Source organism: Talpa occidentalis, unplaced genomic scaffold (genome assembly GCF_014898055.3).
Source record: "Talpa occidentalis isolate TD23 unplaced genomic scaffold, MPIMG_talOcc4v2.1 talOcc4.841, whole genome shotgun sequence".
NCBI classification, from domain to species: domain Eukaryota; kingdom Metazoa; phylum Chordata; class Mammalia; order Eulipotyphla; family Talpidae; genus Talpa; species Talpa occidentalis.
The window spans coordinates 1-26,313 of NW_023605241.1; the positions used below are offsets into that span (position 1 = coordinate 1).

At 37.7% G+C, this 26,313-nt stretch overlaps 1 protein-coding gene across 1 annotated transcript; it reads left to right on the forward strand.

Annotated features, from left to right (window-relative positions):
* Nucleotides 1-91: 91 nt before the first annotated feature.
* Nucleotides 92-22,609, forward strand: LOC119235048 (tumor necrosis factor receptor superfamily member 19-like; the record flags this gene model as incomplete). The annotated part of the gene is made up of 3 exons (XM_037498089.2): nt 92-203; nt 16,634-16,812; nt 22,024-22,609. Coding segments are annotated over 3 exons (385 nt in total), but the record flags the coding sequence as incomplete, so codon positions are not given.
* Between the last annotated feature and the right edge of the window lie 3,704 nt (nt 22,610-26,313).

Genomic DNA, 26,313 nt, shown 5'->3' on the forward strand with positions numbered 1-26,313 from the left:
TTTTTAAAAGAGGAAATCTCAGTAAAAGCAGATCAACAGAAAATTTAAAAAATACATTTTAAGATAACATTTTGTGAAACATTTTTTCCAGGTATGTAAAGGGATTTGTGAAACAGGGAGACTGTAGACAACAAGAATTCAGGGATCGATCTGGAAATTGTGTTCTCTGCAAGCAATGTGGACCAGGCATGGAGTTATCTAAGGTAGACATTGGTTGCATGGTAAAGTTGTAGTTTGTGTGTCTTTTTTAGCTAAATTAGTAATTACTAGTAAATTAGTAATTACTTTTGAAGATGTTATTAGTTGTAGAGAATTGATATATGGTTTTGTTCTAAATAAAGCATCAAACTCTTCCAGTTAGGAACAAAAGATGACTTGGTTCAGTGTGTTACTTTAGCCAAATATTACACAATTTCCTTTTCAATATTTTTTTATTCTAACCTTTTCTTTTAATTTTTAAAATTTTTTTTATTTTATGTATTTTTTACATTATTTTTCATTTTTGCACAATGTATGCATTTTCATCTTGGTTATAGTCCCTGTACAATTCCCACCACCCTTGTTTTGATCCTACTCCCTTCTCCCCTCCTCCCCTATATAAACATTTTCAATATTTTTGATTCATGTGTCTAAGATAAAAGGAATAGAGTCCAAGAATCAGAATTCAATAATGTCCTTGTGTTATGGAACAGTGTTTATCATATTTCAATGCAAGAAGTATTAAGGTTTATTTGCATTAATAAAAGTAAGCAATGTTCTCTTGAACATTTTGAAATAAAGTACTGAAACAGAAAATGGTAATGTTATCATTTATTGGGACTTCTTTTTCTTTAAGCGAATATTAGCATTGACTAAGAGGTAGAGGTCAACAGCATCTTAAGTAAACTGCTCCAAGGTAACCATTTTTTTTTCAGTGTTTTGAACATTCCTTTGATAATGCACGTGTTATTATTAATCTCCCCATGATGAGTGTATGTTACTCCCAGAAGCATTTTAAATGGTTAATATTCATTTTAACCATTATTTGTTGAGAAACTGTGCATTCTAGTAGGGCATTTCAGAATCTTGGATGTCTGGGGGGTGTTTTTTTCTGTGAGCATGTTGAGCTATATATTCATTTTTTTCTGACCTTTTGAAGATGTTATTAGTTGTAGAGAAATGATATTTGGTTTTGGTCAAAATAAAGCATCAAAGTCTTCCATTTAGAAAGGAACAAAAGATTATTTTAATTTAAAGTGACTTAAAAGTCTTTTTCCTCTACAGACTGCCATTATTTAAAGTTGAGTCTTGTCATTCATAGATTTTTGATCAATGACCTATAAAACAGCAGGAAACAAATAATTATGCATTCCACAAGTAATTCAGGGTGAATGGCCTTTCTCTGGTTGTTGTGTTAATAAGGGGTAGCCTTAGTATCCTGTGCTTTAACTTTGGATTAAAGCTTGACTGATCTTTGAACTCTGTTTGGTGTCTAGTTAATGGTAGCATCTCAGCTGATATTTTGAGTCCCTGTTGACTGTCTAACATGCATTATCACACATAGGTTTTGCTTATTTGAGTGTAAAGGATCCTTTTTAGCAGATGTGCACATCTAGGGTCAGTGAACAGAGTAGTAAAAATGTGATAGTGCCCAAAAGGAAAATAAAGAATGGTGCTACTACTCAAAAGTATTTTCCCCAATTTCTGTGATAATCTGATAGAAACTTCCCAGTTTCTGAGATGAGTCATTCACTGCTAAGATATCACCCCTGAATTTCATCCTTTGAGTCTAGAGAATATAACCTCAAGATAATTTCTGGAGAATCAGAGCAGAAGATAAATGTCTTATCAACTCTAACATTCTTTTTTTTTTTAGAAATCTATCTTTGAGATATATCTGATAACAGTTTCTATATTTCATAATTTCCCATGAATATCCAGAAGAAATATTTTTTTTTGAGGTAGCAACTTTCTAAGTATTTTGTCCTATTATAGTGGAAGTGACCAATCAAGCAATCTGAATAATTCTACCTTTCTGTACTTTTTTTATTTATTAAATTTCTATTTCAATATTTATTACCATTTTCTTCATGAAAAGAAAAGAACCAGGACAAATTGAGGAAGTGTAAGAATACAGGTAAATGTAAACTGAAAAATTATATTCTTAAGACACACTCAGAGGTACAAATGGCAGAAATGTACATGCCATGTTCAAGTAATTATACTTTGAGGTAAGAAATTTCAAAACTGCCCATCTTGAATTTATAGTTTCTTCCTTCTAGACCATCTTTGTTAAGTCTTTATCAATATCACATAACTTTCATAGGTGAGAAAAGTAAGTTCTGACTATATTGAAATCAGACAAATCACTTATAATAATACCTCCAATTGGTTAATTATGATTTCCAAGCTTTTCAAATCAAAGGGAAATTGTTTTGTTTTGTTTTGTTTTTGACTAGGATGAAAGCTTTTTATAAAAAAAGTCAGAAAAATAGGCCTCCCCGGTGGCGCAGCGGTTGAGCGCTGGATTGCGAAGCTCCCCACAGCCTCTGCAGCGCCGGTTCGATCCCCGGCTGCTCCCCGGCCACCGGATGAGGTTCCCACATGGTGCCGCACCTCTCCTGCCACCCGCTGCTCCCCTCAGCAGTGTACTTCGGTCCTTCTGCCTGCTCTGCTCCCCGCTCTGGCTCTGGTGAATTCTCTCACCCTCCCGTGCTTCTAACTGTACCCAGTGGTTGTATAAATAAATAAATAAATCTTAATTAATAAATAAATAACTCATGCCCATATATTAAAAAAAAAGAGAAATATATAAATAATTGCATTTTACTTGGATTACTATCTATACAGTCTAAAAGCAGGATAATTTGTAATGTTAATTATAAATGAAACTTAAAATCAGCTGAGTAAATTTTTAAAATCTTACTCACTTTACCATGATTAGGCAATAGCCCATCTATCACATAGAAAGGAACTCCAAGAAACATTACAAATTGAATGATTTTATAGGCTGAAGGGAGAAGGAACAAGGAAGCTACACTAGCAAAGTGTACGTTGGTCATATCAAAGACATATCACTGATCAGCAGAGTCCTGATTGACTGGCTTACAACTCCATTACTAGGAGAGCCAGAACTATAATTAAGTCACACTTTGGTCATGGAACTTAGTATAAGTGACTCCCTATTGGACCTGTTGTCTTGTTTTTAAGAAAATGAATGAGTCCAAGAGCCTTTTCCTTTTTAACTGAGGCTTACCATTGTGGTTACCTGTGGCATTTGACAATTTAAAAGCACAATAAACAGTAAATATTTTTAAAGGCAGTTATGAAAAAGTAGAAAGCTGAATCAAATTACTGATACCCACAGCAAAGGGCTTTGTATTTTCTTTGCATTAAGGGTAAAAAACAAAGTACATTTCGCCAGACAGAAGAGCTTTCAAATAACCTTTGTTCTAACACTATGATATCACTTGTTTTGCTGTGTTAAGCATAATTTAAAACTTGCATCCATTTTCTAATATCTTGTCTCTCTAAAATAACAAACTCGGGTCATAAGTTCTTTAATTACAAACATGTATCTGTGTCTTAAAAATAAATCTCGGAAATACTTTGGGTAAGCAGGTGTAGTTAAATTTCCATCTGTGGTTTTATTACTCCTAATTATTATTTTCTTTGGAAGACATTCAATTCTACTTTTTCTCAAGGTGTCTGGACTTACTTGCCCATTGTTCGGTCTCTACCATTTAAAACATGTAGTTGGGGTTTGCCAGAAGCTTCCAGAATAGCATTCCTGGAGATTGTGTGTGTTTTGGCACCCCTGTGGTGTGTGATCAGTGGTTCTCGCTCTCTCCCTCTGTTTCTCTGTCTCTCAACACATACACACACATACACACACACACTCAATGTCCTTTTACTTCCTTTCAATTACTAGATAGTAAGAAGTTTGCACAGAATCTAAACCATAGATCTGAGGTATACAACAAGGGAGGGACTGGGGTCCAACCAGGGGAGCAATGATCACAATTGGACTATGGTGATGGGCCATGGGTGCTTGTGGTGGTGGGACAATTATGGGGACTACACCTGCCTGAGGGGAGAGATTTAACACTGTACAAAAATGAATGGTGTAAGAGAATTAAACACAACAAAAAAAGAAATCTATACAGAAACTCAAATTGTAATACCATTGTGGCTTATTTAATTGACTCCCTTCCCTTCTCTGGCCACTTTTTAAATGGTTATTTATTTTAACCTTTCACCTTGAATATGTTGAGTTATGTTCATCACAACATAGCAAATGTGTATTGCTCCCAAATAGGTCTTCAATTATTATTCTGTAATACATATTTTGCAACTAAAACAGTTAATATTAGCTAACATTTACTACTATAATAAGCCAGGTTCCCTATGACTTTCATATATTAATATAAAGGAATGCCTGTGATAATATATTTTAAATAGGGAATAGAACTACTCTTTTTTTTTAGGATTTATTTATTTTTTAAAGATTTATTTATTCATACAAGCACTGGGTACAGTCAGAAGCACGGGAGGGTGAGAGAATTCACCAGAGCCAGAGCGGAGAGCAGAACAGGCAGCATGACTAAGTACACTGCTGAGGGGAGCAGCCATGTGGGACCCTTGCCCGGTGGCCGGAATCGAACTGGTGCTGCTGAGGCTGCATGCAGCTTCGCAGCCCAGCGCTCAACCGCTGCGCCACCAGGGGAGGCCCCTAGAACTCCTCTATTGTAGGGTGGGGAAACTGAGGCACAGAGAATTAGTTGATCTGTCCAGTGTCACAATTAGTATGTGACAGTGCTGGGAGAAAGTGATGGAATGACTTGTGAATAATGATCTATTCTTATGTTGATAGCACTCTAGTACAGTGTTGTCCCACAGAACTGTCTGTGATGATAGAAATGTCTATATTGGTGCTGACAATAAGCAAGCTACTAGGCACTGTTGTTATCAAAGACTTGAAATGTGGCTGGTGTCATAAGGAACTAGAGTTTTAATTTATGCCGTTTTACTTAATTAAATTTATTACCACCACAAAAGATTATGAATGTTCTATTTGGACAGTGAAACTCTGGAATGATGAATTTCTGGAAATTCTGGCTTAGACCCACTTCCAAAAAAATAAATATCCAAGTCATGTTGCCCTAATGTACTTGCAGCACAGGAGCTGCCTCCCTGTTCAGTTTGCTTGCTCTCCTTCCTCCTCCTAGCCACCTACATCCCTGGTTTCCAAAAACCCACCTTATTCTGTCCTTTCATGTGCTTCTTCGCCTTGCATTGGAATTATGGCCTCTGGCTCTCCTCCTAGGATGTGGCCCTTTGTGCTTCCTTTGCCCTTATTCAGTATCATCTCTTTAGCTCCTTGGTTTCCGGCTCCCTCCCTAAAATCCCCAGTCCTTATATCTTCTCATTGGGGTCTCTTTAATAATTTAACTTGATAGGTAGTTTCTCTGTATTATGGGTAAAAAGGTGATAGGTCACTGAGCCATTTGGAGTCTGTTTCGAAGGTTTTATCCCATTAAGCTATATTTACTCTCTTCCACTGCAGTTTATATAAGCAAGATCATTGTTAATGACTTTTTGCTATTTGGGGGAAAGACATACAAAATATTGTTTGCCTTGCTCCGTAAGTGGTACGTTTGGGACATTTTGAATCATAAATTTGCACAAAGATGTTACATGGCCGTCCTTTCAGCTCATGAACAGAAACAGCATTGGGATATGTGGGAGAAGATGATTTTTGTTTCCCAAAGTGACCACATTAGACTTTTAATTCTTACTGTCTAGAATTTGCCCAGCTTCAACCCCTCCTCCTTACTGAGTGTTAATGCCAACAATATGCTTTTAACATGATCTCTTCCCAGCAGTAAATCAGGAAACTAGTTTTTGCATGAACCACTTGAAACAGACTTCAAGTCTCTGGCACAGTTTTCAAAGTCAGCCTTTCTAAGCAATTATTGGGATGACTTTAGTTAATGTGAAAAAGTTAATTCTTATAAACAGCAATATGCTTCTTTCTACCTGCTCATATGTCCGACTTCATATTTTTAAAGATGTCTCTTTTTTAAAAACTATTTTCATCCTTCTGAAGAAAGTCACACAAGAAGAAATTAATGTAATTTGCAAGCATAAAAAGATTCATTTCTGCTAGTTAATTACAGTGTTGCTTTACTTTATTTATGTCTAATTATACCTAATCGAGCCTAGTGATGTTGGCAGATATTAACAAGTTCTAGCTTGTAATTTTTTCTTTAAAAAACTCAACTACAGGTTTTCATAAACTGAAAGTTAGGAAGGAATATGTCTTTGGTGTTGTTTTATTAAAGGAAATTAAAAAGCTGATTTCTAAACACCAGCCACATAAATCTAATTTGTCATTTCCACTTGTGAGCCCTAGATTTTCTCCACAAATAACTTCTTTTCTGTCCAGATTGGAACTTTTAAAGTTCAAAGAATTAAAGTTAATAACTTATTGGCTGTACAAATAAATAGTGCTTTAGACCTGAGGCCCATAAATGTGTTTTCTGGACAACTGATGGCCTGTGAGGCTCTCCCTTGTGGTCTGGGGAACTGCTCCTCGAAATGTAGGTGGGATCTGCTTGTGTTTTGTTAAGTGCTGGATTTTCTGATTTTCAGGAGAGAAACGAGAGAAGGGGATTTGAGGACTGTTTACTTTGAGTCATTTTGCTACTGGAAAGCTACCAAATCTGGCTTAGAAATATTGGGCAGAGCAAGAGGCCTGCCTCTGCTGCCAGTCTGCTTGGAAGCTGCCCTCTCTACCCTTGGAACCAAGATAAGGAAGCCCATCTCCCACCGTAACTCCCATCTTCATCTGCCTCTCACCTCCACTCCACCCCATCTTAACCTCCCTCTCACCTCCTTGCTCATCAGTGGGGGGGGGGGGGGGGGCGGTGTTGGGGACAGACACGGACTGGGCTGGGCTTACCAAAAGGCAGATCTTACTGTGGTCTTTAGTCTTTATAGGCTTTTGATCCCTGGGATACAATACTACTACTAGCAGTAGCAGTAGTAGTAGTAGTAACAATAGCGAATGCTTTAGGAAATTCTGCCTTAAGTAATATTTGTTTACTCAGCAAGTTTTTACTTATTACTCACTGGCCTGTTTTATATCATTAAAAAAATTCAGTGAAATTTGTAAAGATGGTAATGGAGACTTTCTTTCAGACCTTCAACAATGGGTGCAGAAACCATGAATAGGATTTTATAGCGTGAGGAAGCAATTGGGCTCAACTCCAAATAGAGCTTGTGGAAGTGGGAACATATAACAACCAAGCAAGGTGGAAGATAGAGGATGGAAAACGACTGAGAGGAAACATCAGGGATGAGGGTTCTGGCTAAACTGACCTAACAGGATTCTTTGTTGATGACAGGCCAGGGTGCTAAGACTTATGGGGGTTGGGGAGGGAGGTAAGGGGGAGTAGGATGAGGAGAGACCTGATCAGATATTGAGAATAGGAGGTTCTGTTTTAAACTGACTTAACAGGGTTCTTACTAAAGGTAAATTTACAAGGAAAAGCATAGATGCATCTAGGAGAAGTTTCAGGAACCCGATTAAAGCTTGGTCAAGCCAAGAATATATCAGTACCACGTACCAGGCAATGGGGAAAGAGTAGTGGAAGGAGTTGTCGGATATCAAGGATTGTTCGCCTGTTGTATAGTTGTTGGAAGCAAGTGTAAGAACTCTATAGCAGTGCTTTTTAAAAAACCGCATTTTTTAAAAGATTTATTTATTTGTTTATTTTTATTTATACAAGCACTGGGTACAGTCAGAAGCGCGGGAGGGTGAGAGAATTCACCAGAGCCAGAGCAGGGAGCAGAGCAGGCAGAAGGACCGAAGTACACTGCTGAGGGGAGCAGCGGGCGGCAGGAGAGGTCTGCATGCCATGTGGGACTCTCCTCCGGTGGCCGGGGAGCAGCCGGGGATCGAACCAGCGCTGCAGAGGCTGCGGGCAGCTTCGCAACCAACGCTCAACCGCTGCGCCACCAAGGAGGCCCAAAACCGCATTATTTTTTAATGCAATTAAATACGCATTATCCATGTGTATGTTTCCACTTATTAATAATGGTCTTTCTTCTCAAGATTCTGGTAATTCGCAGCTTGAGTGCTTTAAGCTCAATGCAGTGCCGGTTCGATGCTGTACCTTCCACATGCAGACCTCTTGCTCCTCAGCAGTGTATTCTGCCTGCTCTGCTCTCTGGCTCTTAAGCGCTTTACAACTTGTGTGTGTAATAAATATAAACAAAATAAAAAAAAAAAAGATTTAAAAAAAAAAAAAAGATTTGGTAAGTCCTGGCTATTTCCTTCAAGCTTTTAAGGTATACCAAATCATAATATCAAAAATGAAATGATGGAATGCTTTAGAGCCTAAATCTGTGTCTGCCATTGATGTTAATGGCAGAACTTGCTCCTTGAAAATAAAATACATCTAATTCTGAAGCCCAAGACAAGACAATGACTGACTTAACCTTCCTCCATTCTATTTTCCTTCTCCCTTATACTTTGCATCCAAACACACACACACACACACACACACACACACACCCTTAATGAAATAAAGAAGGGACAGGTCTAGTATAACCTGAAAAATGTCACACAAAACCAGAGAAAAACAATTGTCAATGCAGTAATATCAGCTTTTATTCTGGACTATTGCAGCAGAGGGGAAAAAGACTCCAATATAGAACTGAGCTCAACTCCAAATGCAACACAGACAAGTGGGAATTTATAGCCAAAGATCAAGGTAGGGGTAAGTGGATGGAAAATGGCTAAGAGGAAACATCAAGATAAGGGGGGGTTCTAGCTAAACTAACCTACTAGAATTCTTGCTGAAGCTGGGTCAAGTGGTCAGACATCACCTGAAGGAGGGTGGAGAAGAGGAATTTGATCAGATATTCGGGGTAAGCATATAATGAGGGTGACAGGATTTTTGGACAACTGGGCTCTTAAGATCAAGGCACAAGAATGAGGTCTGTTCATAAACGTGGCTCAAAGGAGATTGTCTGGAGTTTCATCAAGGAGAGAGTCTGTCAAAAAGCTGAACCTAAACACTGCCAGCCTGGCTAGCTCTCTTTAAGTACTCTTTTGTTTTATTTCCCCAAAAATCCATTCATGCCTTTCTTCTAGTCCCAAGTGTGGTATACTAGCCTGCTGTGGAAAATAATATGCCAATGGAGATTGCCCCCTTTCTATCCAAAAGTAATGAGCAGTGGGGGGAAGTGATCAAAAGATTTAATACTATTTTTGTTAGATGCGCAAGTACTTCATGTGATGAATGCCAGTGCAATTCATCAGACATATGTGGTTACCCTTTCTGTCTTCTGGAGACAATGATGAGGAAGAACCACTTCAGTAAAGAAAATAAAGCTACATCTATGCAATGGAATGCTCAGCTGATATGGAGCTTCTAAAGGAGCACGTAAAAATGCACACACACACATGCACACACGGACACGCACACACTGGCAGGTTAATCTGGTAACTCTTGCCTTGTGTGGTGGAGGTAGGAAGTTAGAGACAAAGGATTTAAAGAAAGGTTTAAAATATCTGTAATTTTTTGGGCCTCCCGGTGGCGCAGCAGTTGAGCGCTGGGTTGCGAACCTGCCCGCGGCCTCTACGGCGCTGGTTCGATCCCCGGCTGCTCCCCGGCCACCAGAGGAGGGTCCCACATGGCGCGCAGACCTCTTCTGCCGCCCGCTGCTCCCCTCAGCAGTGTACTCCGGTCCTTCTGCCTGCTCTGCTCCCCGCTCTGGCTCTGGTGGATTCTCTCACCCTCCCGTGTTTCTGGCTGTACCCAGTGCATGTGTAAACAAAAACAAACAAACAAATAAATAAATAAATAAACGTGCCTCTATAAAATAAAATAAAAAAAAATAAAATATCTGTAATTTTTTTTAAATGAAAAGTGATAGAAGTAAAGGTCAAAGAACTGGTCTCTAGCCAGGAAGTGACACAGTTTGTGAAGGCACAGTATCACTGTGTGATCAGCACCGTTACCAGGGCTATGGGACCTCACTTTCAGTTTTTCTGCCTCCCCTCTCTTTCTCTTGGTAATAATTTATTGGACTTAGTGGCGAAGACGTCAAGATATTTTAACCACCTAGTTTTACTGAATGAAATAAAAACATCAAAGTAGTCATTTGTATCTGGGTAATTTAATATTTTTTATGCTGTTGAATTTATAGCCTGGATTTCAAATTATTGTGGCGTCTTTATGTTTATGGTGCTTTAGAAATGTGATGATCAGCTCCACAAGTGGTAGCTGCCATGGGCACCCTATTATAATTTAATTCCTTGGAAATAACTTTTCAATCTCTAGTTAATTCAAGGTTTCTAGTTAATTTAAGATTGTAGAATGGTTACTTCATAATTTTTTTTAGACTATAATGAACTGCAAGCTATGCTATTTTGAAAAGTTTGAAGGTAATGTTAAGCTGTTTTTCTAATATTGGCTTTTTCAAGATGGAGAATATGTCAGAGAAAATACATTTTAAATAAAATTCCTCCAAATAATCAATCTTTATAAAAATGTCTAAGAGATTGTGTGGTTAATAATACATGCGCCATAAATACTGGAATTATTTGGCCATAGTAATGGATACAAAGACTTATTTCAACCTCTCACCTAAATGCATCCTTTCTGCTGCCACCAAAGCATACAAACTCTAAGCAAAAATAGGAATATCTAGCTAATGAAAGCCAAATAAGAGGTATTTGGGGCCTGACTCTGTTTTCTTTCTATACGTGATTTGGTCGAATGTAGATTGGATCAAAAAAGAAAAAAGTCACACAAAATCTTCATTCTACAAAATGTAATAACATATACATGATACGGACAATATTTGCAAGAACATAGTGGTGAGAATGGCCCTTATGTACATTGTAAATTCTAGAATACAGTCAGAACTCAAAATATAGGCACAAAGATCTCTGACGCTGTTTATATTCTTTTGCAAAAGAAATGAGACCATCACAATATTTCAAGCTCATCTATAGTTGGATCATTTATCCTAGTTCTCAGGAATGGAGTGAGGACATGAATTGTTAAAGATAGCAATACTTAACAAGGAATGGAATGATAGTTGATTGCCTCACAAGGATATTCAAACAGCAGTCTGTTTACATAGATTCAGGGGACCCACAGTTCTGGATCTGCAGTAGGTGATTCAACCACATAGGATAAATTATATTTTATTTTTGTATTCTTATTTTTAAATTATTTTTATTGGGGTGGCATTGGTTTACCGCACTATACATATTTTGGGACTGGGGTCAGTCCTCTTCATGTCACCACACTATGCACGTCACCACACTATGCCCACTACTAAAGTATTAAAATCTTCCAGCACAATCTGATGGGCCAACTCCACCCTTTGCTCATGCTCTGCCTCCCAAGAGTTGCTTTTGTCTGTTTTTTGCTTTGTTTCTTTACATTCCACATACGACTGAAGTCAACCAGTATTTGCTTTCATCTTCTGACATATTTCACATAGAATAATACCTCTCAGTTTCCATCCAAATTGTTGCATATGGAAGGATTTCATCTTTTTTTCTTTATGACTGAGTAGTATAGTGTATATACATAACACATCATATCCACTTTTCTGTTGGTGGGCACTCAGGTGTTTCTATAATTTGGTTACTGTAGATAGTCCTGCAATGAACATAAGAGGCATATATACCCCTTTGAATTAGTTTGCATTCTTCAGCTGATTCATAGAAGTGAAATTGCTGGATCATATGGTAGGTAGGTTTTTAATATTTTGAGAAATTTCCATGCTGTTTTGCTTTGGGAGTAGACCAATCTAAATTCCCACCAATAGTATACTTTCTCACCAACACCTCTTGTTTTTGGTCTTTTCGGTATGGGCCAATATCACTGGTGTGAGGTGGATTCTCATTGTGGTTTTGACTTAAATGTCCCTAGTTATAAGTGGTGGTGAGCATTTTTTCATGTGCAAGTGACTATTTAGCTTTCTGTCCATTTTTTGACTGGGATATTTGTTTTCTCTCTGTTGAGTTGTATGAGTTCTTTGTATATCTTCAATATTAGCTCCTTGTCCGATGTATGATGTACAAATATTTTCTCCCATTTGGTAGTGTTTTTTGTTTTAATAATAGTTCCTTTTTTGTTGAGAAGCTTTTTAGTTTGATGTAGTCCCAATTGTTTATTTTTACTTTTGTTTCCATTTCTACTGTAGTGTCCCCAAAGTCATCTCTGAAGCAAATATCATGGAGTATTTTGCCTATGTTTCTTTTATGTATTTTATGGTTTCAGGTATTACGTCCAAGTCTTTAATTTATTTTTAATTAATTTCTGTGTCTAGTATAAGATAATGGCCTAGTTTTAATCTTTTCTAGGTGGCTGTCCAGTTTTCCCAACACCATTTGTTGAAGGGATTTTATTTCTCTATTGTATAATCTTGGCAGCGTTGTAATATATTAACTCACCATATACGTAAGAGTTTATTTTGGGGTTCTCAATTTTATTTCATTGAACTGTATGTTTATTTTTATTTCCTTACCATATGTTGTGATTACTATAGCTTTGTAGTATAATTTGAAATATGGGAACTTAATGCCTCTGTTCTTTTTGTTGGAATGTTTTGTCTGTTCAGGGTTTTATGTGGTTTCATGCAGATTCAGTAATTTTCTATTTCCTTGAAGAATACTGTAGAATTTTTCTATAGGAATTGCACTGAATCTGTGTATTACTTTGGGGAAGACGGTCATTTAAGAATAATAATTCTTCTGATCCATGAACATGGATTATGTTTCCATTTCTTTGCGTGTTTTGTATTTCTTTTAACAGTGTCTTATAATTTTCATGGTCTAGATCTTTCACCTCCTTTATTTCATCATTCTTTTTTTATGTTATTGTAAATGGTGTTTTTTGATTTCTTGCTCTTCTAGTTCATTGTTTTCATGTAGAAGTGTAATCAACTTTGTATATTTATTTTGTAGCCTCCTACATTACTGTACCAATTGTTTCCAACAGTTTTTCATGGTGTCATTAGAGGTTTTTTTTTAATGCATATTGTTATCTGCAAATAGTGATTGTTATACTATTTTTTCCAATTTGGATTTATTTTATATCTTTCTCTTGCCTAATTGCTCTAGCTAGGACTTCCAATATTATGTTTAATAGTAGTGATGAGAGAGCAGAGCCTTGTCTGGTGTCTGATCTTAGAGGAAAAGTTTTCAGTTTTTCACCATAGAATATAATGTTAGCTGTAGGTTTGTCACATATGGCCTTTATTATGTTAAGGTATGTTCCTTCTATCTCCATTTTTTGAGAGTTCTTATCATAAATGGATTTTGAAACTTGTTAAATGATTTCTCTGCATCTATTGATATGGTCATATGATTTAGCTTTCATTTTGTTGACATCATGTATTACATTAATTGATTGGCATTTGTTGAAACATCCCTGCACTTCTGGGAAAAATCTCACTGGGGTCATTGTGATATATGATCCTATTAATGTTTTGTTGAGATTTTGCTAAGATTTTGTTGAAGAGTTTTTTAATTTATGTTTATTGGGATAGTGATTTGTAGTTTTCTTTTGTGATGTTCTTGTCTGCTCTTTGTATTGGGTAATGCCGGCCTCACAAAGTATGTTTGGAAGCATTCCTTCTTTAACCTTTGGCAAAAGTTTGAGGACAGGTATAAGTTCATCATTAAAGGTTTTGTTCCCATTTTTAAAAGGCATGTCATTGTGATCCCATTTTAGAAAGATTTTTACTGAATAAAAATATTTTAGATGGAAAGTAATATTTCATTAATCTGGGAAAGTTTGGGGTCTCAAGATTCTCTTGTTCTCCATGTGGCTTTAATATGCTTGAATCAGGAAAGGTGGTATATTGAGTTGAAGAGAATACAAAATAATAATAGCCACAGGTATCATTTAGTGGGCAGTTGCTTACTTTCTGTTTTATTTGCAGTTTAGAGACTTTATATGCTATTTTCCCCACTTATTTTTCAAAACAACTCTGTAGAGCATGTATCACCCCATCTCACAGATGAAGAGACTTTGGGTCAGAGAGTTCCCTCAGTCACTTCACCAAAGAGTGGCAGAGTTGGCATTTAAACTCATGTACTTCTGGCACCAATGTGGGAATCACACATTTTTACCGCAATACCAACCTGGTATGAAAAACTAAACTTTAGGTGTTTTCTCAGAATTAATACTTTTTCTCTTTCGCCTCTCTCTGTTTATTTCCCCTTTTTCTACTCTCTTTTTTTTGTCCTTTGTTGTGTATTAACTTGTATGTGAGACTCATAATCCAAGCTGCCTGGATCAAAGCATGATTTTGAAACATTGCTCTTGCAAGACCCTTTGCCTGGAGATGCTGAACCTGTAAACAAGGAGGCCCCCACCCCCAAATGTCTCGTGCACCAGGCTTTGATCCTGGGAAAATGAGTGGGAGGTTGCCTTCTGTACTTTTAAAGAATGTCTTTGCATACATGTAATTCTCTTAGCAACTAAAGTACCAGGAAGAACACATTTCTACCCCAGTGCGGAGCCGTACTAACCCAGTACAAAGCACGCGCGTGCGCACGTGCACACGCGCGCGCGCACACACACACACACACACAAAATCACAGTGATGTCTTCACAAAGACCTAATGCATGTCCCAAGAAATTATTTTTGAATGTCTTTATTGTTCTCATTACCAGAGTAATAGATGCTCTTTGCAAAATTTAAATTATTGCAGAATTAGAAAATTAAAGATACCTCATAATTCCATTAATACCATCCCCCAAAGATAATCCATGTTAACAATTTTAAAGAAATTCTAATGTGTGAATTAATTCTTCAAGTCAAATGGTTCCCCTCTCCCCCTTTCCTCCTGTTTGTGCTTTTGGCTTAGAACATTGTCTAGCTGGAGTGCTGAGGATTAAGGTTGTTGACCTTCCTCCTTTGTTTCTCCTCTACTCTCTGTTGTTCATATTCAAGATGTCCTTTTCAAAGACAGGCAGAGTAGCTGAAAGGAGGAAGGAAGGTATCATTCATCCAAAATGTGAGTGACTTCATTAGTGAAAAAAATCTAAATTGATGTGTTATTACTCAGTATCCTTTACTGAGTAGTTCATTGAGTACAGGGAATACTTTCCTTTGTATGGGATTTGATTTCATTTTTGACCAAATTGGTACTATTTATTTGACTTTGTATAGAAATATGAAAAGAGAAGCTTAAATATTTTAAATTTTGTGAAAAAAACGAGGGATTTTCAAGTATTTGGAATTGCATTATGGCATCTGTAGTTTACAGAGAAGGAAACAGGGGCTCTAAAATGTTTGAATGTCTTCTACCCTTTGCTACAGTGAGCTGTGTGTGTGAGCTCCGCATGCTCTCTGGATAGATGCTCTTTCAGCTTGTGAACTGACGTCTATTTTTTTAAATGACCAGCATTCTATAGAAGCCATCAGAAAGCACAGATAAGCAGTGTTAACATTTGCTATGTATTCCTTCCCACATCCTCCTCTGTGTATATTAGGGACACGTCCTGACAGGCTCCATAGTGTAGTTACATGAAGTCTGATGCTGGAATTAAATAGTGAAGGTTCAAATCCTGGTCCTAACATTAGCTCATCACCTTGGTTAAGGTGCCTTTTGGGCATGGTTCCATCCATGAATAGGAATAATGGTAGCACGTTTCTTTTTGGGAAGGATTATGAAGTAACAAGACACTACGTATAAAGTCCCTGACATAGATTAAGCACCCAGCCAATGCTAATGTTTATTAGTTATATTTTTGTAAGAAATGGGTTCATACTATGAATCTGGATATCTACCCAGTAGAGATCATCTACTTCTGAATCACAACTTATTTTTAAAATCTCCTATGAGCCATATCTGCATCATTCTTTTTATGGTTGTATTATGATTACAATTGTTGTATTATTATACAATTGCTGTGATTTATTAGATCATATGGTGGCCAAAGAGCCATCTGTTCTGTCCATCCTCGGAAAACAGTCGTGTGTTCTAATGTCCTCAGCTGGAGAAGCTTGAGACCTTTAGTAGTACGCAGTTTTATCTGAACCAGAATGTAGTGTTTTTTTAAGAAACATATGAGAATCTTCCTACTATTATATACAATTAAGCTTCTAAACATTCCAAGATACTCTCTACTAGATAGATTTCCAGGCTTGTAAATATATGAAATTTCTTATGCATTTGTCCTTATTTTCTAAAACATCACTGTTGATATCAAAGTGCATATTTTCTATCTTGATAAGTGAATCAGTGTCTGAATATCTCCCTGACTTTAGTTTTTGAACACTACATGACTGGCTTAATTAGAAAAGAAGAAAGTGCCGTAATTCTGCCATAAGCTGGCAATAATGCAGCAGTGGGGTGCTGACGAACCTTTATTATTCAAATGCTCATGGCTTCTTGAATAAAGTGGATGACTAAGTATACTTCTCACAGTAAGAGAGATTATTAGCAGTGGGAGACACATTTGAACTTGCTGAAAGGGCTGCCTTTGTAGCTAGAAGACTGGCACTCAGTAATTATTAGACCAGGTCTTCATTTTATCCCAGCTGTCTTTCCTTTTTCACGCTTGCAATGTCTGAATAGCTTTCTATTGCTTGCTAATCCCTGCAGGAATGTGGCTTTGGCTACGGGGAGGATGCCCAGTGTGTGACATGCCGGCCTCACAGGTTCAAGGAGGACTGGGGCTTCCAGAAGTGCAAGCCATGCCTGGACTGTGCGCTGGTGAGCCGCTTCCAGAAGGCTAACTGTTCTGTCACCAGTGATGCCGTCTGTGGGGACTGCTTGCCAGGGTATGTTGTACCATTTCTTTCCCTCATAATTATTTATTGTGAAATTGGCATTTCTCTTACTCCCTTCCAAATAGTGAATGCACTTGGATATTAACCTGAACACATTTAGCGCTCATGACCTTTTGTCTCAATATTCACCACTAGTTCTTTGGGCCTTCTACGTGCTAATGCACCATGATAGATTTTGGTTGTAAATAAAATGAAAACGCATGCTAACAAAGAATGGGTGTCATGAAAATCCAAAGAGTTCCTCCACATCAATAAAAAAACAAAGCATGCACAAATGACAAGAGAATGAACAGGCTATTCACAGAAGAGCAAACAGGTATATTCTGTGTTCAAATGAAGATGTTTATCCTCCTTGGTGATCAGAGAAAATGCAAATCACAACCATTCAGTTATTTCAGCGGAAATTCTAGGAGCAGCTGTGAGGCACTGGTTAGGTCCAGAGGCAAAAATCCCTACCCATGGGAGCCTCTATCTTAATGAGGTTTTTAAAAATATCTCAACAGTAAATAATAAAGAAGTAAATTATGCAGAAAGATGGAGGATGATGATTATTGCAGAAAAAGAAAGCTAGACCTTTCTTTTTGGTGGGATTAGTTGTGGCCCCAGTGACGGGTAGGCAAGGTGCATGTTAAAGTGGGCAATCAATGCAGGCATCATTGGTCAAATCAGAGCTGAACAAAAGGTTGAAGTCAGGGAGGTGATAACTGAGCTCCTATGTGAGGGAAGAGCATTTAGGCACAGGGAATCACAAGAGACAGGCCATAAAGTCTGCCTTGAACTTGATATTTTTAAGAAACTGCAAAGAGGAAAGGGGGAGCAGAGAAGAAAGTGAGGGCTGAGGGGGTAGGAGTGGGTAGGGCAGGTGTGAGTGCTGCAAATCTTCAGTGTGCAAATCCCCAGACCATGGGGAAAAAGAGACCATACTGGGCCAGGTGGAGAAACAAAGCACAGAGGAGGAATTTTTAAGTTTTTAGTGCTTCTAGGTAACCATCGGACAGATAAGTCAGACCAAACAGTCAGTAGGAGGACAGCTGGTGTGGAGAGCTGGATCAGAGGAGCATGGGTGATCATCTGCTAGGGAATGAAGAGGCCTGACTACACAGGGTAAGAAGGAGAGACAGAATAGCTAATGATTTAGTGGGTGTGGAGTGGAGCTAGTGTTAGCCAACCAAAGACAGAGGGAGAGACAGACCAGAATTCCGGAGCTCTGAAAACCAGACCTTATAGCAAAGGTGAAACACATTTCAGGAACAGCAAACATGCAGGTGGCTAAGCAGTTTATATTTCTGTAATGTTCACAGTGTTTTAAAAATGTAGAAAGTGAGATTTGCCCAGGTTTAAGGTATTTCAGACAAAATCTTTTAGCCCATAAGTGTGATGCTGGAGCAACTTCCAGGAGTGTGACACCAGAACCCACACTCCAGGCAACTGCAGAGAACTCTGGGAGGACTCACCAGAACATGCCCACAAGATCAGGATGATTTTGACCTAGTGGCTCAGTGATAGTTCTGGAGTTCGCGCTGAGGCCAGAAACGTAAATAAATCTTTAGGCCTCACAGCTTCCTTCGTCAAAAAGCTATATATAGAGTTCCATGCAACCCAGCAACTCTGTTCTTAGGTAGATAGTCAAGAGAATTGAAAACATGTGCACACAAAAGTTAGTACACAAATATTCATAGCAGCATTATATGTAATAGTCAGATTTCTATCACTGATGAATGAATGAACAAATTGGAATATATTTGAACAATGGAGTATTATTTGGCAATAAAAATGAATGAAATACTGACACATGCTACAGCATGGATGAACCTAGAAAGTACTATTCGAATTGAAAGAAGCCAACCACAAATGACCACATATTGTGTGATTCCATTTGTATGATGTGTCCAGAATAGGCAAATCGGTAGAGATAGAAACTAAATTATTGGTTGCCTAAGGCTGGAGGTTTGGGAGGTTTACAAAGAATGGTGTGTGTGAGGAGGAGGTACAGAGCAAAAAAGTACAGTTTCTTTTTTGGCATGATGAATCTGTTCTAAAATTGATTTTGCTGATGGTTATGCACCTTTGAAAATACTAAAGACCATCTAATTGTACACTTTAAATGGGTGGATTGTGTAAAATGTGAATTCTCAGTATCGATTATTGAAAAAAGCAAACTATAATTTCAGACTATGTGATACCTACAAATATAATGATCCAGAGTTTTGACCTTGTGCAAATCTAATTAAGGAATAGGAACGGAACATGTAACATAGCTCAATTGTTGCTATTCTGATAAAATCATGTTTGTACACATCTGCTTTCTTCTGGGGGACAGGGAGAAGAGAAGGTCCATAGGAAATATGGGCATAAGGTGGGCAGTGCCCAGTAAGTGTGAGGAAGGGTGCAGGGCCCGAGGATTTAGATTTACAGAGGGAGCCCACGGGGAGTGCTATTGGGTGACAGAGAAGACATCCTTCCCAGCACCTCCCCCTAAGCATGTTTCCTTTTGCTTAACCCCATTCATTGTCATCTGAGCTCAGTACTTTAGTTTCTACAATGTTTGCTCATTCTTTAAATAAATGCTGTGATGCAGGAAAGCTATAAATGAATAGATGCTTCATAGTTTATTTATATGATTAGTTTAAAATTACATCTTTTTAAAGTAAGCATGAATGTACGAGGCAGGCAATAATTATACAGTGACTTGTAGCTAAATCTTCCATAGTGCCCTACAAGTACTCATTCAACTAGATTATATTTACGTGAAGATACAAGTAGTTGAAAGCCATTTCACAGATAGGGATATTGAGGCAAAAGGGAAATAATAGGCAAATTGAATATTCTAGAAAAGTAACATGAAAATCAGGCTTATGGTCAGCAATTCTATTTCTGCTACCATTGCTACCCTCTGCAGCTTCAACCTCTTCAAATAAGGTCTTTTGCTGCCCGTAGGTTCAGCCTCAGCAGCGCTCCAGTTGCTTTTTTCCCAGTGCAGGTATGTGGGGAAATAGTCAGTCCTCTGTGCCCACAATTTAAGTGGTTAAAGAGACCCAGGCTGCTTGTTTCTGAAAGTGAACTGATTTTAGGCCAGTTGCTTAATTTCTCTGACAGCCATTCTTCTCACCAATAGAAACAGTATCTAATAATAATACCAACCTGCAGAATTGTTGGAATGATGAAGAATTTAATGCATATAAATGCCTAGCAGAGTGCTTAGTCCCTGGTGCACTAAAAAAGACATTGTTGCCAATTAATGTTATTTGCAGCCAGCAAAATCTTTGCATACCTTTTTTCCAAGTGTGGCCAATGAATCGCAGCCTATTCTTTCTGCTCCCATGACCCTGTCCCCTCTCTATTAAGGGAACCTGGGATCCACCTGAAAGAATAAACTGGCCCCTTTCAGTTCTTTGCTGCTTCTAGTAATATGATAGCTAACATTTTTTAAGCACTTGCTATATGCTGAGTACTATATGCAGATTAGCTTTTCTAATCATCAAAACCCACTTTACAAAGTAGGGATTAATCTATTCCTCCTTCACAAAGGAGGAAATTTGCTCCAATAAATGATTTGCCCAGGGTCACCCAGTTTGTATGTCCAAAGACCTGAGATTCTATTGCTGAGGTCCTGTAATTAACTAGGCAGCTAATTTTGCAGGGAGGTGTCCCCTGGCCCTCCATTATGATTAATCATGAGAACTACAGCTGACTATTCTGTGCCCTACTCCCTTTTCACCCTCACTTTTCCCCATGTCCCCATCTTCAAGCTCACTTCCCTTGCCTATTCCCAGATGGTACCCTATTAACCACTACAGTGTTCATGAGCTCTGGGTCTCACCCTAAATATTCATCCTCACATTGGCATTTGTTCAGTTTCAGCAAGGGGCCATTGCTGTGGACTGTTGAGAAACATGACCAGCAGGTTGACCAACCAGTATGGAACTGGGTGCTAACAAGAGTATAGGATTGAGCGGAGTTGTCATCTGGTAACTAACACGAGCACCATGGAAAATTTGATCAAGACTTGATTGTCATACATGGGCCATGGGAACTGCATTCAAAATTGCATTAAGCATGATCATTATAAAGCCAGAGCTAGAATTTTGCTGTGTCATCTACTTGCAGACTTGCTTGCATTGATTGAACAGATTATAGTCAACAGATTATTTCTTAAAATAATTTTCAAACAAGGAGCTCATTAGGCTAACTATTGTTCTTTGAATTCAGTTTAACCGAAAGTTCCTTTTCAAATGCAGTATTGGTGGGAAATTTGGGTCTATAAAATGTATTTATATGTTGCCTCTCATCAAAACAATAAGTAAAAATTCCATGTGGTTTCATTTTGTCGTTTTGCATTAGCTACCTGAAAGCCCAGAGTAAAATTTAAAGTTCAACCATAAAACCAGTTTTATCAGACACCTTGTATATATCTCTGTTACCGGTTACCTTACTTTACTTTTGAAAATTTGTACCTTGTCTCACTTGGTCAATAGGCAGAATTAAAATTGTTTCTATTTCCCAAAACCATGGCAGGTTAAACATAGTAAATAAAGAGAAAGTAGAATAATTTTAGATTTATGAACTTATTATCCATTTAATCTATTAAATTATACCCTAAATGACAATTCTTTTATCTTCATCTCCAAACGAGATAATTTTGAGGGAACTTTTTATAAATTAAAAAAATGGGTCTGATGATAAGTAAATTATTGATTATTATTATTTAGTAATTACTCTGTACTTTCAGATTCTAACCTTAACCTCATTTTGTACTAGGTGGAAAATGTGAGTGGGTTGATGGTTTTGAAAATGTTGTAGCAGTTTAAAAAATAGACTGTAGAATCTACCATTAAGCTATTGAAATAAAGACACTGACAGACTGGGTTTTGGAAGCTGTTGTATAATCTGTCCAGCTATTGATAGCCCTGTCAGAGTCCTGCCCCCACATCACATCCTCTCCTTGTGAGCACTGACTCAGGAACCTGCCAGTTGTACCCCCCAAACTCCTTTCCACTTAGTGTTTCTAGTTAACATTTAATGTTCATTCAAAACATAATGTGATAACTAACACTGCAGTGTGATATAATATTATATTTAGCCTATGAGAACCTTTCTTTAAGTAATAGAACTGATAATGGAGAATGCCAATAATTTATGAACTAGATCTGTTTGCTGTAACTGTGATCTTAGATGAAAGGATTATTTTCCTTTCTCTTCTAGATTTTACAGGAAGACAAAACTTGTTGGCTTTCAAGACATGGAGTGTGTGCCGTGTGGAGACCCTCCTCCTCCTTATGAACCACACTGTGAGTGAGCGCCATACAAACACAGCCGAAGGGCTCTTGGCCTTTTTTTAAAAACCCTCTTCAGTTGGCAAATGGAGCAAAATCTCTCTCTACTGTGGGGCTTATAGTGTGCACTCTTTTATCAAGCTTCTAGCAGAACATAAAGCCCTTTTGTTGTGTGCCTCAGTCAGCACACTGTGTCTGTTGAATTGAATCTAAAGTGAAATATAGACATTTTGCTGCTGTGTTCCATCTAAATTCTTACCCTTCACTCTGGATATATAATGCAGGCAGAGCCAGTTACCTAGGTGGTCCAAATCCTAGTGTTTAATGTCTTTGTGCCATGGGCCCATGAATTCCTGTGTTTTCCCTCTTACTTCCCACACCCTGTCATTTGGCTTCTTTGCCTTTCTAGAGCCATTCCTTTCCATGATCACCTGCCCTATTTAATGTATCCTCAATGGAATGGTACTTCATTTCATTCATTCCTTTATTTTTTTTCATTTAACAAATAAGAGAAAACCCAGTGTGTGTGTCTAGAATAAAACTGTAAATGAGAAAATTGTGCCTTTTCCTCTATATAGTAACATTAGTTCATTTTGTTCCCCTTGGATATAAATAGTACTTGTTACAAATTATCACCTGCACTGATTCTGAACTAGAAAGAATGAGTGTTCACTCTTCTTAATCCTGAACACAAATTTGGCCAATGAAAACCCACAGGTGGTGGGACAGGAAAGGCATTGGCTAGTGGACTCCCACAGGCGTGCTCAGAGCGAGCTTGTCTTTGCCCAGCAGAACTTTAGTGGGCAGTGCATTACATACACAGGAACCAGGGAGGTTAGCAGGGAGGACTGAGGAGGGCTCCTTATCTCATATATAGGTTGCTCATGATTTTCTGGGGAACATTGGCAATCTAGATGTTTATATTAGAGCTTGTTTTTATACAATGTTCAGCACAAGGGATGTCTTCTTGCTTCTTTCTGTGACTGAAGCCCTCTCTGAATTAGCTAAGAATTACTGCATTATTTTATAAGGTCACATAATACTTCTCTTTCTAAGAATGTCATGGGATGTTGCAGTCCATGTAACTATATCCTTTACCAAAATGAACTACTATCTATTCTTCTTTTGAAGTGATAGAAAGAAAATTGAAGACTTTCTGTTATAAAAATGTATATTGACCCCCTTTTTAAAATATGCAAGCTTCACCAAATAAATCAATACATGTATTAGTCATTATTGAGTAACTATTTGTTGTACTTAATTTGCTCTATAATCCAATCATCAACCACATTTGTCAATGAAGATAATAGGTCCAGAGCAGTTTATAATTTTCCACTGTTGGCAGGTAAATAACAGAGACAGTATTAGATATTAAGGTGGTCTAACTTCATATACTGTGCTCTCTCTACCATACTTTACTGTCTCCCTGAGAAAAGCCAGCCTATCTAATTTGTCCTTTTTTGGCTGGTGTAATCTACTATATGTTGACTTTTTCTTGCATTTTTTCTTTAATGTTCATTATTTAATGGAAAAGTATATAACAGAGGAGATATTAAAGGAGACTTTTTATGCTATACAGCCCATAAAAGCACATGTCCTTTTGCCATTTAAAGTGGGCCAGTGACCTGATCTTGCCTGTGAGCTGGATCAGCCTTCATTTAATTATGTACTTCTTCTTCTAAACTACCATAGAAAGATTTGGTAAAGAAATTGGTATTACCTAATTTGAAGATAGAAAGTAATAGGGTTTCTTTTCTCCTTAATTTATTGGATTTGAATTTAATGTAATATAGATATAAGTTTGAAGAATGGAAATTTTTGCCTGCAGGGTTCTGGCTAGGCTTGGACATTAGCAATTAGTCTTTAAATGTAGATTTCATGTTTGATTTTAATTTTTAAAGCACTAATTAAGCCACAATGAGAAAAAGAAATTAGCTAGTTCAATTTATATGTATAGATATATTTTTTAACCTATGAAACTTTGTAGAAAGCAAAGGATAAATTATCTTTCAAAGTCAGAAATACAGTGTTCATAGCTAATAACCTTTTTAATCATGAAACAGCAGTCTGATGATCTTTGGTGAGCCTTAATCCTTATCTCTGTAAAGCGAAGTTTGCTGCCTTTGGCACAGTTCTTGGGAATAAGTCCAGAATAAAACTAATCTCTTCAAAAGAGAGCTTGAAGTCTTTGGGAGGAAATTATGTAAGGCGCCTTGTGTTTTCATTTCTTCTACTTTGGGCTTTCCAACTCATCCACAAAGAACTGCTTCTTCAGTGATTTTTCTCCCTGAGGAGTTCCTGGATTATTTAGACAATTAACTATAAGAAAGTGATGCTACTCGAGCTACCTCAAAGTAATGGGGTTTGTTTTCAAGGAACACATGGTAGTAACAGAAGCCCAAATCTCCCAGAACCCAGGAGGACTTTCTTAGGAATCTAGGGCCACTGTCTTCCCTGACCAGGGGTCTCTGAGATTTGGATCATCGCCACACAGTTACTTTCTCAGCCTACAGGACTCTTTATGTCCCCTAGTGCTCCCTCACACTTAAAATGGACTGCTTTGGTCTGTACTTCCTTATTCAGGCTCCTGTAGGAGACAATCTGATTGTTATTTGATAATTAAATGCCATCACCCTATGAAGCAGAGCCTTTTTTACTGACCCTTTGAACAGGTACTTTAGTGCCTATGGGATGCCAGGCACACTATGAGAACAAATAGACCCTAGTCCTTTTCTTCATGGAGCATTTGGTATAATGAGGAGTTCTCAGGTAACTACTCTGAATTCACAGGATTTCAATCCTGCACATATAATTATAAATTGTGACTGATCAATCTCTTGCCTGGGGGGATCCAGTCATATTCTCTAAGAATGTATAATGGGTAATGATTTCAGAGCATTAGGGAAGACTTTCCTGTATTGTGTCTTTTGAGCTTTTCTAAAGGATCATTTTGAAGAGGTTGAGTCTGAAAAGAATACTAAACCAAGGGATCAAGAAGTTAGAGGAAACAAGGAGAGTATTGTGTCCAGCAGCATTTGGATGATGTGTGCAAGTGTCCTTTGGACTTAGCACTCTGAAGGTCTTTGATGACATTGACAAGCACCATAGTAGTAAGTAATGAAAATGGAGGCAGAGTAAAATGAAATGTAAAGCTAAGGTAAGAAAGGGAATGAAGATGATTATGGACACCACTGTCGAGATGTTTGCCCATGAAAGAGTAATGAGGTGACACACAGAGTGTGCAGGCATGGCGGGGGGGAGGGTTGCCTTTTATATTTTAGGTAAGAGACACATCTGCATGTTTGAAGGTTGAAGGGAAGGCTCCAGCTGAGTGAAGCTGACACTCTTATATAAGAGAACAAAAGAATGGCCATCACATACAGTTTATTGGGGAAGGATGCTGAAGCATAGGTGTTGGGTTGGCTTCTTCTGGAAGGAGAGAGAGTTCCTGATGTAACCAGGAAGGAGGGGACTGGCAGATGACCATGGTTATGGTTTCAGGTTTGATAGAAGTATGAGAAGTGAGGAACTCATCTGCAAGGCTCCTTATGTATGTGACGTAGGAGGCACCATGTTCTGTCAAGTGAGGCAAAAGCCAAGGAACTTGGGACTTAGAATGTAAAGCAACTGTCAAGAGACCTAAAACAATGTATTAATAGAAGACAGTAATAATTGGGGATTTCAATATATACCTTACACAAAAAGATTTATCATCCAGACAGAAAGTAAACAAGGAATAAAGTCTTGGACCAGATGGACTTAATCGATATTACAGAGCCTTCCTTCCCAAAAGAAATAAATACACACTTTCAAGTGCACATAGAGCATCCTCAAGGATAATCCATATTTTGATACACATGTCTCAAAAATACATATGAATGTAGAAATTACATTGTGTCTTCTCTGATCATAATGATAATAAAGCTAAAATTAACCACAGAAGGAAACTTGGAATAAATTCAAACATGTGGAGACTAACCAAAATGCCTTTGAATAACTCCTGAGTAAATTAAGAAATCAAAAGATAAATAAAAAATTATTTGGAGACTAATAAAAAAGAAGAGACAAACTACCAAATCCTATGGGAAATACATAGCAATACAGACCCATATTAAAAAAGAAAAATCTTAATAATCTAATCTACTTTTACCTGAAGGAATTAGGAAATGAAGAAACAGAAAATCAGTAAAAGGAGGAAATAATAAAAATTGGAGTGAAA